Here is a 12,634-nt window from a genome sequence, read left to right on the forward strand (position 1 = left end):
TTAAACAATCTAATCAGGGTTAGGCCAACTACTCCTCTTGATTATATTGTGAATCAACTTTAGTTAGTGTTTGTTTCCCAAAGTTATTGCGGTTTGTGTTGTCCTAATGACACAGTCTGTAGTTGTTCAGTTATAACATCAAATATCAATTATATTCATAAGAATATATGTTTATGAGGGAAATGGTAATGGAATCTTCGGTACAACTTTTTCCCAAAAACTCACAAATCCAGTTGTTTTTGACTCATTTTGTCTTTATTTTGTTTTTTTAGTTCTTATTTTTAACAACCACGGGGTTGTATCTTATCATACATCTCGCTGGTTATCAGTCAAATACTCTAGTAATTTTCTGCAATATTAAATCAAATATTGCCTTGTTGTGTTACAAAATCATGTTTTTTCATGTTCCTTCTTGAGTGACAAGTCAAGTTCAGCTGTAATTCACCTCTGTTAATAAATCAAAGTAGCCAACACGTGTTTCGCTTCTTGGTGGCATGCAAACCAGGGGCTTTTTCAAGGGTTAAAGCATGTAGATCCTTGTGCTCTATCCACAAAGTCCTGATCGTCTGGTCTCTGGTCCAACACTGTGCCATCTTCCCAGCTGAAGTTGGTCTTCTGTCGATGTTTTTGTGCATGGTTTTGCTCTCATACGGGTCATCTTGCTACATAGAACTGTTCTCTGCTTCACTGGTGGGAGTACTGCTTTCTTTAAGCAGGATTATGTAGGATTTTCAGGGTAGCCAACCAGACCTCGGCAAAAGTACCATCTTGCTTAGCCATGCCTTAAACTCATGGTTTCCTACAGTCTTTGTTTATCTTAGCCAGTCAAAGCACAAAGTTGCTAGACAGAAACCAACTGTTTTAAAACATATTTTATTGGATTTAACGGACAAAACCAACTTGGTCATATATATCAACAAGAACGTAGTGTTAGCATCCTAAATTTACATCTAAGTAGTATCAGCAAGGTAACAACACTGTATATACAATCGGGAAATACTAGCCAGCAAACAAAACCCACCCCCCTCCCTGTATCAATTAACTATCTGATCCCTCCCCTTACCTTCCCAGACTCATTTCGGTGTTATCATGACTTATAGATATCAGGCCATACACAACCTTTCCAAGTGTGTCAAGTACTCAACCTACAATTTCACTTGATGAAGGCCTGTAGGGTTCCTGCAGGGTTTGTGCCTGTTGGATACTTAACCTAGTTAAAAGGCTTTAATGTTACCTAGTATTTATTGCAGTGAAGGTTCAGCAGAAACCAACAATTTTAGCAGAGAATGCCACTCTAAGGAAATCGGATTCTTCCTCAATCCTCTGTTTTCTTCTCCCCCATCGGACCCCCTCTTCAAGCCAAGCCAATGCCGGTGGAGGCTCGATAGATTTCCATCTCATTGTGATTGAGCGTTTCGCCAATATTAATATCAGATTGCCAAATCTAGTTTGCATTCCCTGTGTTTTACCCTTTTTGTCTAATCCAAGGATGCAACGTTCTACCGTATCTCTGCCTATTCCAGGTGCAACTTCATGAAGGAGTTTATGTACAGTGCCCAGAAGGCTATTAGTTGTGGACATGCCCATAGCATGTGTAATAAGTCAGCCGACAGTGTGTGGCATCTAGGACATGTATTTGTTGCGCCAGGGAACATTTTGCTCAGTTTGTGAGGTGTCAGGTATGCTCTGTGTACCAGCATTAGTTGTATCATCCTAAACTTAGGGTTACAGAACACTTTCTTGGGGTATTCTACCACTCGTTCACATTCCTTGTCCGATAGTTCATGTCCAATGTCTCTAGCCCACTTATTCCTGAGCTCCAGGTGTGCGATAGCCACATGTATACGGATACTTCTGTATAACCATCTAGCCAAATGTCCCCCATTTCCCATTAAGTACAGCATGTGCACAAGTTCATGTGTCTTGGGTTCTGTACCATCAGGTGACCAGGTACGTCTCACACATCGGCTAATAGTAGCATGGAGGATATATAATGTGTTGGGAAGCCCTAGCTCTCAAACAAAAGTGTCATGGTTCATGGGCATGTGCTCTGCAAACAACATCCCCACCGTATTCACTCCCTTGTCTGACCACTTACCCAGGCATCTCGTAGAAACTATTCTAGACGGTGCAGGAATCCCCAGTAGCGGGATATGAGGGGTGTAGGGAGTCAGCTCTCCTGTGTACTGTATGGCCTTCTTCCAGTATGAGACAGCCACTTTCAATAGTGACGGTGCCAGCGCTAGAGGCCTCTTTCTGGGTAGCAGTAGGGTATGGAGTACTCCCCTCTCCCATTCCTTTTTTGATATCCCTATTTCTTGCAAGTTGCGGCCCGCTATCCAGTAGGAGAGCCACTGGAGTTGACTGGCATAATAGTATGCCTGAAAGTCAGGAATCCCTAAGCCCCCTCGGTCTGTACCCAGCTGTAGTTTCGGTTGTCCTACTCTTCTACGCCCTCTGCCCCAGATTAACGTGGAAAGTAGCGGGTTTAGTGTTATGAATATGTGCACCGGGATTAATATCGGCAGATTAGTGTAATAGTAAAGCAATCTGGGTAGCATAACCATTTTGGAAATGGCCACTCTTTCTGCTACAGAGAGCGGCAGTGAGGTCCAGAACGCTATTTGGGTTTCAAGTGCCTTTATCGCACGTCCCAGATTACTGTCTAACAGATTCTGCGGTTCTCTATATATTTGAATGCCTAGATAATAAATGTGACAGGTCCAACGGGGAACGTCCAGTGGCCAAAGTGAATGGGTTTTATACGAGCCGAGTCCTTAAAGTAATAAGCATACGATTTGGTTTCATTGATCAACAGGCAAGAGAGTGTCTGGAATTGCCAGAACACAGTGGGGAGGGGCTCGTTGGGACCCCGAAGATTGTTGAGATAAAGTATGATGTCATCCGCATACGCGGAGAGTGTGTGAGTCATGGTTCCCAGTGTGATACCTCTTTCTCTCGCCACTGCACGCATCTTAGTAGCTAGTGGTTCAGGCAACAGTACAAATAGCAGGGTCAAAAGGGGGCATCCTCTGGCTATAGGATAGGGCCTTGAGATATGGACCCCTGTTCGGGCCCGGGCAGTAGGTTCTGTATATTATAGCCGGACCCAGTTCACCCATTCGTCTGTTATTCCGAATAGTGGTAGGGCTCGTATCATATAGCACCAGTGTAGGCAATCGTACGTCTGTCTCATATCAAGTGAGATACAACCTGCCTCTGCGTCATCTGCCGGCATCAAGGTGAGTATCTCGTGTAGGCGCCTAGTATTGAGGGATGTACTCCTGCCCGGGACAAAGCCACACTGGTCTATGTGTATTGATTGTGTTAGATATGGATGTAATCTCAGGGGTCCAGAATTTTGCTGAGGATCTTATAGTCCGTATTTAATAGAGAAAGGGGGCAATAACTAGACATGTCCCTGGGGTCTCTACCTCGTTTTAACGGAGATGCCACTAAGGCCAGGCGTCCCCAAGCATCCATCAGGTTGCCCAGCCCTCCAAGGCTGCTGCTTGTTTTCTGCTGCTAGCCCCCAATATAGGGGGGTGGGAGCGATCTAGATCTATGTTCAGTACTGCATTGAAGTCCCTGCCTACTACCCAGGGACACCTCTCCCAGTCTGCCAACACCGTATTTAGTGATTCCAAGAACTTATCATCATCTGTGTTGAGGGCATATATGCTGCCGAGTACTAAGTATTCCCCATCTAGAGTGCCAAGGAGCATCACATATCTACCATTAATGCCAATTCTCTGCTGCAGGACTACAAACGGGGTGCCGTTCCTTATCCATATAGCGGCTCCCCTTGCAAATGCGGAATAAGATGTACAGTATAATTACCCCCGCCATTTTTTCCTTAATTTGTCGGCTTCAGAATGAGTGAGGTGCGTCTCCTGTATTAGTGCGATGTGAGCCTTCCTCCTAGTTAATTGAGCATAGACCCTAGGCCCTTTTGTGTACAGACCTCATTCCCCTAACATTCCAAGTCAAAATCTTGTACCTTCCGGTGCGAGCCATGACGTGTCATGGGGTGTTACAGGTGTCCTGCACGCGTGCACCCTTAGGTGGTTGGTACTGTATCTAAATGAATGAGTCTACCCAAAACTATATCAAACCCCAATAAAAGGTTCCCCCATAAACAGTGGAGGACCAAACTATATTATGAAGAACAATTATAAAGTCTAACAATTGGTACAGAGCTGCAATTGCATTGGGGAGGGTGGGAATCACATTCAGTAGGAAATATAGGGGTGAAATACAGCACATTTAGTGTCACAACCAAGCGAGCATGTCCCCGGACATAACATATGAATTAGTATTGCTATTACAATGTATGCAATAGGGCACAATATGACTACTTTTATAAATTCAATTCTCCCTTGGACATGTGCATACAAACCCAATACATCAGCCCAAGTAGTCGTTTATGATCTATGGGGTGACAGAAGAAAAGAGGGCCAGACTGTTGTCTGAGTCTGAGTGTATCGTAGAGTCCTGTGAAGAGTCAAGTGATCCTGTCGACGAGTGTGTATCTTGTTCATCTAATGCCGTCGCCTCTAATATCGCCGACTTCTGACCCTCTAGTATATGCTCCTGGGAGGGGCTCGTCGAAGCTTCCTTCCGAGACGGGGGTCTTGGGGTCTGATTTACTGCCTCCAGCCTTTAGGGATTCACGCGGTTTTAGTGTTGTGGCTTGTGATGAGTTTTGTGATGGGCCCGGTGACAGTGTTACTTCTATCCATTTTTCCGCCTCCTCCGGGCTGTCAAAAAAGTGGGATCTTTGCTCATGTATCACCTTTGGCTGTGAAGAGGAGGGCATATTTCAAGATATTACCTCCGAGTTGTTTTTTAACAACCTGGAACGATGCTCTCAGTTTTTGCACTGACATTGTAAAGTCTGAGTACCAAGATAAGCGCATGCTCTAAAATTGAATCGGGGCCCTCTCCCGTGCCGAGCGGAGCAGAGTGTCCCGGTCTTTGAAATTGAGGATGCGTGCTATTATTGGTCTGGGTGGGGCTTTAGGGGGTGAGGGTCTCGATGGTATCCTGTGCGCTTGTTCCACGCTAAAAAGTTCAGTGAGGCCCTCTGGCGCAATCATGTCTCTTAGCCATTGCTCTACATCTTGAGTTGGGTTGGACCCCTCACTGTGTTCTGGTAGTCCGACTATCCATACGTTGTTGTGTAAAGCCCTTCTTTCTGCATCATCCACCCTATCCTGCAGGCCGGAGAGTTGTGGTCGCAGTTGTTCAATTTGCGCTGAGTGGGTTTTGTGCTGTGGTAATCTCTCTGCAATTTGCATTTTGTTAGTGTGGACCATTTCTGCTAGTTTGGTATGATCAGCCTTTAGAAGTGTAAAGCCTGTAGTGAGGGCACTCACTTGCTGCTTGGTTGTCTTTCTGGATTCACACATCTCCTGCAATATTAAATCCAGTTTGTCGATATTACCTCCCTCAGCTGTTGATGGATATAGCTTGGGTCAGGGGCACTGAGGACATCATCCTTCTCATTCTGTTCAGCTCTTCCTGTGACCAGCGGCTCCGTCTGTTTCCATCTGGTGAACCCCATATTATACCCCGAGTCGGTATAGCGTGGGTTCCGCTGGTCGTGTGCCCGCTACCTAAAGTATCACTCTCACACTGTATGTCCGTCTGCTCAATTCAGGAACGTAATCCCTACGCTCTGGCAAGCACCGACCATTTTAATCAGACCACTAGCCTCTACGTAGTTTACCAAAGCCTCTATGGATACAGTGGGGTATTGTAGGCAGAGTTCCGTGATCGCAGGCATATGCTCAATCAGGGCAGGGTAGTGATCATGCTGTGCCTCACGGTTTGTAGTGTGTCCCAGTCTGCAGTAGCCTTTTTTAGGTCTCACCTACGCAGCGCGCATGCGCTGCATAGAAGGGCCTTTAGCCGTCGGTCTGCTCATTTTCAAGCACACACTCGTGCTTGTGGTGGCATCAACCTTGCGGGAGCGAGCGGCGCGCATGCTAATTGGAAACATATGGCTTTCACGCTGCCGCTGCTCACTCCCGCAAGGAGGAGGGCAGCACAAGCACCACTGTGCTTGTAACCAGCTGTGCAGTTGCGTCAATGGGCTTTACTCCCTTGTCATTCTCCCTCGTCATGGCTCATTAAAAAAAACAGCGGCGCGCAGGGCTACTTGTGTGTCAGGTTACACACAAGTCGCCGTGCTTTAGTTTTTTGCTTATTCTCATTCTGTTTCCTGCTCTTTGTCCCTAAGTTTGCACAGCTTTACTGGCCCTCGTGAGGCGATGCATCCATTATGTGTGATTTATTCTGACCCGGCATGTTCTGTTGTCTTCTTATGTGTTGTTGGTCATGAAGCTTTTACTGTGTTTGTTTATATGTTGTTGGTGATACTTTCAAAAGCATTTTGGCAAAAAATGAACAGTGATACATGTTTGTAGGCGGGCCAATGACGGCTCGAGTCAGACTCTGGTTACATGTCTGGTTCGGCCCTTGCTCTGTGGAACTGCAACGTCATTATAGAGCCAAGCCAAGGTCTCAGGGCAGACTCCCCCTCCCCTTTCTAAAGCAACTTTGAAGAGAAAAAGAAGTAGCTGTGTGAATTTTTAAAAAAGTGAGTAAAAGTGAACCTAAGAACTGCAGCTGTGTTTCACAAATGTGCAGATTTTAACTTTCTGGCAAGTTGCATCCGAGGACCTCCGACCTCACTCTTCCCCTTACTGAGTCAGGGAGGACATTGCTATTAACATATAAATAAAGCGCTCTGCCTTACACTTACCTTTGTATTATGGAAAGTAACACCAGACGTGCCGTTTACTGGATTGCTCGGTGCATATTCACATACACAAACTATTTTGGGCGCGGAGATGAGGTGAGTTGGTTTGCCTACGGAGTAATGCTTCGCATGTGGTGTTAGACTGATTTAGCTTGTGGTGCATTTATTTAAATCTGTTTTTATTGAATACCGTCTGATAATGTAGGTCAGCTAACCACAAGGACTAGCTTCTATTATATAACACTAGAGAGAGGGAGGGACCGTACAGTGAATGAACTGCTGTGTGCCAGAGACATCCGGGCTCAGAACCTCACCCATCCGTCGGAGGCGCCGATTCCATCCGGAACGGACTTCTCGTTGCTATAATTCCTGCTACAATTTTGCCAGATGCATTTCCGCACCCGGTTAGGGCACCTTTCACACAACCCCTTCCTCCATCATGCGGGGACATGACACACGCACTCTCCCAGAGTGCTTTGCTCCCCAGCTCCCATCTACCTTTTGCATAAAGGTGCACGGAAGTGACGACAGTCACATGAAAAGTAGCCTGCAATCCTGGAGCTGCGGGTTAATTCCCCAAACTGGGCCACTAAACTTGTGATTGTACAGTACAGGGGTGGAATTACCGCCTGGACTTGGTGAATTCAGTACCAGTGCATCTGCAATGCGTAGCAGACCCCTAAATTGCCCCACTCAGAGCAAATCAGTTTTTCTTCGTTGTGCATCATATTTCTTAACAATTTCGAGAGCATCTAGAAGTACTAAGGTGCAGAGAATGAACTCTACAAAAGAACAGCACTGCCCCTATATGGCTTAGAGGATCATAATGTTGCTTCAAATTTATGAATAAAATTGCCTACATTATTCACCCACTGAAAAGTCTTTGGTTCACTCATGGCAACATCATCAGGGCATCGTGAGAGTGGTGTTTTTTTACAGACTCTTTGTAAGTTTAGGTTTATAAATGAAGAGTTTACAGTACGTCACTCAGTGCAGTAACTACATTGAAACACTTCAAAATGTCAACAAAAGATAGTTGTGTTAATTGTATAAGACGTCTTTCTATGTACCGGCTCGTTGGGCCAGCCTGGCACTCCCTATTTATTTGCTGACGTGCCCACCTCTCATAGTCAGCATGCTGCACGCCACACACTTTAGAATTACTAGAAGAAGATGCAAGGGTCTGTTACTTCATGACAACAGATATACTTAAACAAGCATTGGCATAGCCAATAGATCTCGCCTTTGGGACCTTATAGGTATTTAGTTATGCAGCACAATATCCTTGGTGCAACAACATCAACTGTGGCATGGCTAAACACTTATAAGGTCCCAAAGGCGAGACCTATTGGCTATGCCAATGCTTGTTTTTGGGGGGGGAAGAGTGAGACTCGCGCTGCACCCGGAGTCTATTCCGGTGTCATCAGGCAATATACAGAGTCTCGGTCACTCAGATCGCACTTTTACATCAAATTCTCTGCTTGTTTTGGCCGCTGGGCTTGGGCCTCCTCACTCCCGCAAAGTTATTTCTTGGTGCCCAGTTCCAACACAGCCCACACTGAGCTCAGGTGGAGGCGCCAATATGTAGTGACGGCCGCCGGCTCCTCTGCACCTTCTGTTACTGTTGATCCGTGGAGCAATTGTCAGCAGTGATACGCGTCTATCTCGGCAAAGTGATCCGGGTCCCACGGTTCAGTCACCTCCCAGCGCTCCTCGTCTGCTGCCAGGGCTCTGTGTCGGCCTCGATCTCCACCCGACTCGCACACCTCTAGCTCATCCGCATAGGGGATCGTAGAAGGGAAGTGTTAGTAGCACTCTGGTCCGCTGCTGTTGTCTTGCGGTGTTTCCTTCCTTCCGATGCACAAAAAGTAGTTGCCTTCCACAATTTTGCAAAAACTGTTCACATTGGCAAAGCTAAAAGTCTGCAGCCAATGCGAGACCTACTAACTCTGCCAATGGTTGTATTAGTCAGTCAGCAGAATTCTGAATTAGATGTAGGTCTTCCAAATGTTTTTACTGCAGTAGGTAGAGAGTTCCATAACAAATGAACATAACAAGCAAATGTCTTTGCTCTTCTCTTAGATGAAATGAAAGGTTCTGTAATGATCAAAGTAAAATTTGAAGCCAAGAAAAGGGTAAATGCTAGTTTGTAGAACAATGTCTTGTTTCAGGTAGCATGACGACTGAACTTACTTGCACTCATTAACCTATTTTGAATGTTATTCATGCCAAAAATGGCAATATGTAAATTTTTCTCACTTTTGGAAATATGGATTTCCAGGTTTTTGGTCAAAAGTTTGAAAACAGTATTCTTAGAAGGGGTAATGGCTTTATGTAGAATCTGTTACATTATGTAAATCTATTGATGTGGTTGTTCACACTCTTTTATAAAGAGAATCTAGGAGGCTTAAGTTAGGCCAACTTTCTGCTGTGGCCTTGCGGGCCAATTCACAAAGGCATTTATGAGTGCAGGAAGTAGTATGTTGATGAGTACGATAAGTAATCGGGGTGCAACATGAATATTAAAATGGAACGAAAAGTTGATGACCAAGGAACACAGATTACATTACAGAGCACTTGCTCCCTGTGTTGATAAAATAACGAATTTTAGATTATTATAGAATAAGAAAATTGGATAATCTCATTTGGGTGGGGCAAAGGGGAGTAGCAGAGTTCGAGAACTTGGGTGTGGCAATGAAAAATATGGTTTGCTTTATTGTAGTTGCCACTGTTAAATCTCATAAAGGACTTGCAAGTGAGTGAACTTGGCTTAGTGAAATAATTTGAGCCAACAAAAAATATGAAATAGAGATGGAACCCAAAAACTAGCTAATTGATTGTTGCTGTCACACAGAAAATGTTATGGCTGGCTTTTTGAGATGACTACACTGCTCTAGCATCCAATAATAGCAATTAGTATACTACAAAAAAAACCTTACTCTGTATACGGATACACTGAGCCAATCAAGACATTATATAGCTCTTGTTGCACGCCTTATCATTCACAATAACCAACAGACAACACAGGTTTGGAGAGTAATCTTTTAAATCACTAACCTGTAAGTCTCAAATCCAGCAGAAAGTTTTGTGATAGCTGCTTCTGTGCTCGGAGATTAAATAATTTTATGATTTCTCCAACGGTTGGTAGTGGTGGCAAACGATAAGTGGCCAATTTACTTGAAACTGTCATTTTCAGAAACTGTTCCAGCAGAACAATCTTCACAAGTAAAGAGAGGATACAAGAAGAAACCAACAAAATGAAAATGCATTACTTCCAGGGTAAATAGTTGTTGGAATGGTTTGCACAACTGATTACGCACATGTGATATAGTATCTATTCAAACAATAGAATGTGGTGCTATATAGCTCATAAGAATAGTAAGAAATCCAGTGAAAGACTCGCAACTATGTATAAGGAAATCCGAGAAATACATTCATGGCATTACATTCTTTTAAAAAAATGTATTTTGCATTAAGAGATCACAAAAAAGAAGTGCCAACTAATATTTATATCCTGGTGCAATGCCTCGGAAATAGCTGGGCCCCACCATGGCGTGTGAAGATCTGTGTGAAGACAAAGTCGCTGGCACATTGTGCACGTGTGCCATGTCTATTTCACCTAAGTACTTAAAAGTTTCACATGGACTTTTTTTGTTCTTGGTAGTAGGTTCCGTGCCCTGTATCCCTAGACAACCACCCAAAATGCAGGTTTTGGTAGACTCTGATGTGGGACAATTGGTCCCCCACCCATAGTCTCAAAGTGGTAGCCCATCTGGACACCCCCCTTAAATCAAGCCCTGGCTGGTGGTAGCATATTACACTTTTTGAGGTAAAAGTGGTCTAATCGGCCTGAGTGTGGAAGGTAAAAAAACTTCATGGACATAACCAGTATACCTGTCTTCAGGGTCACGAGTAAATGTTTGGCAACATTTAATTAGTGTAAGGCTGGAGGTTGCGAGAGAAAGGATGAATGGTGCTCATAGAAGACATATCGTGCCTGACTTTCCCTCCAACGTGGAGTGAAGACTTCTGGGAAGGGGGCTCTCACAGAGGGCCCCCTGGGGAGAGAAGCACTGCCTCAGCTTGTGAGGCTGCCATTCACACTAGTGAGATGCACTGGACACAGCCTGGCAGTGGGACATCTCTTAGACCACCTAGCTTTGGGTACATAAGATGTTCCTGCCCTGCAGCTCACATAATTTGGACTCAGGACTTGCGTGAATCCTGCTGCTGAATTCAAAGCATGAAGCTTCTGTGCTTCCCAATTTCTCTCGGGTAGGACTAAGCCTACACGCCCTGCTGACATTCTGTTGGTCTGCTCTGATGCTATGCTTCTGCTGTCCTTACCCTGACTGGCAGCCTGCCCACTGCATGGCCAAGACCCCTGAGACGTTAAAGAGAACTTGAGTCTGCACTACAGGTCACCATGAGGAGTAGATGGGCTACCGAAGAAATAACCTTGACAACCAGCCACTCTGAGGAAAATTGAATTTTGCCTTGTTATGTGTGCCTACGTGTTCCCCATCCTATGTTATATGTACATGATCGATATGCATATATCCCCCTATGATCGATTAAAGACGCAATTATAGTTGTGTCCAACTCTAGTATGCCAGTTTCCAGTTCTCGTGAAAGCAACGAGTATTAGGCCTATGTTGCCACGTTTTACAGTATGCACGTTATATTCCCCGCATTGTCCCCGTTTCTAGGCCTCAAAGGGCCCGGACACCAGATTCAAGCTCCAGTCTCCAGAACTCACTCCGAGGAGCGATGCAGCCCCCACCTGCATCCCTGACCCTTCACTTACTTCCTGCCGCGCAGCGCGGTGCCCGGCCTGGCTCTGCCTGCCTGTCTGCCAAGAATATGTTATGCCTCTAGTTATCAGTTCAGCTCTCCGTCTTCACATTCCTAAGCTACTGAACCGCATAAACATCTTCAGCTATAGTCTAGTCTTTCTGTCTCCATGCAAGAGAATTACTGTATTAATATTCATGGAAGATTCATAACACACGCAATACATGTAGAATATATGCATGCACCAGCCTTAGTGTCAAGTAGCCTTTGCCCTGATAACTTTTAGATTCTATCAACATGTACTCCAAACACCAGATACCAGATATGCTATAGGTACATGTCGTCCTGACATCGCAGACTTTCGTCTCCTCATCTAGTGCAGAAGTCATAGCCCCCAGTTCTCCCCGGTAACACGTCATGGCCCGTTTGCGCGCACTACTAGGTTAAAGGTTCCAGCTGCTCAGGTAGCCCCCTCCATGTTTCCACCCACTTTATGACACTTCTGTGACGTTTTCATCACATGTCTACGTGCACGCCCTGTGCACGCCTTCTTTTCACGCCCATGTGTTCTTATCGTACGCTTGTCACTAGTTACGCCTACTGTATGTAATGTAATTGTGATGTGTTACTATATATATCATGTACTGTTGATGAAACGTTGCAGCTGCCTTCTATGCCATTCTATTTCAGGCTGTCCCGATCCTGTCCCTTCCCTTATGCCTGAATAAAGCCCGTTCGACTCAGATACATCGGATCTTGCCTCTTATTTATTGAGCTATCTGTTTTATTAATGTATTCAAAAATAGTACCGGTAATTAATTATTTATTTACCACATAATGGCGCCCGAATAGGGACGTGCCCTTTCCCCACGCGCCGGCGATGTAACGCAGGCCCCCGGACCCTTCTACAGCCGTGACGGAACTCTACCGTGCATGTGCAGATATTTCTGCTTCAAGTCTCCCTCAGGCCCACGGAGGAGATGGAAACTGCGGTCCGGCATCCAGACGAGGCGGTGTGGAATGCGGTTCGTCCCGACCAGAGCCCAAGCCGAGAGAGCAAGGTCCGAGGTATCC

At 45.2% G+C, this 12,634-nt stretch overlaps 1 protein-coding gene across 4 annotated transcripts in view; it reads right to left on the minus strand.

Annotated features, from left to right (window-relative positions):
- TFB1M (transcription factor B1, mitochondrial) overlaps positions 1–12,634 on the minus strand; it is a 440,085-nt gene that overhangs the window by 364,982 nt on the left and 62,469 nt on the right. For all 4 annotated transcript variants that reach the window (XM_078649185.1, XM_078649186.1, XM_078649184.1 and 1 more), the window contains one exon: positions 9,824–9,983. In XM_078649185.1, coding sequence (XP_078505311.1) covers positions 9,824–9,956 — 133 coding nt within the window. In that variant the 5' untranslated portion in view covers positions 9,957–9,983. The remainder of the gene's footprint in view (positions 1–9,823; positions 9,984–12,634) is intronic.

The sequence above is a fragment of the Lissotriton helveticus genome, chromosome 6 (assembly GCF_964261635.1).
Source record: "Lissotriton helveticus chromosome 6, aLisHel1.1, whole genome shotgun sequence".
NCBI classification, from domain to species: Eukaryota; Metazoa; Chordata; class Amphibia; order Caudata; family Salamandridae; genus Lissotriton; species Lissotriton helveticus.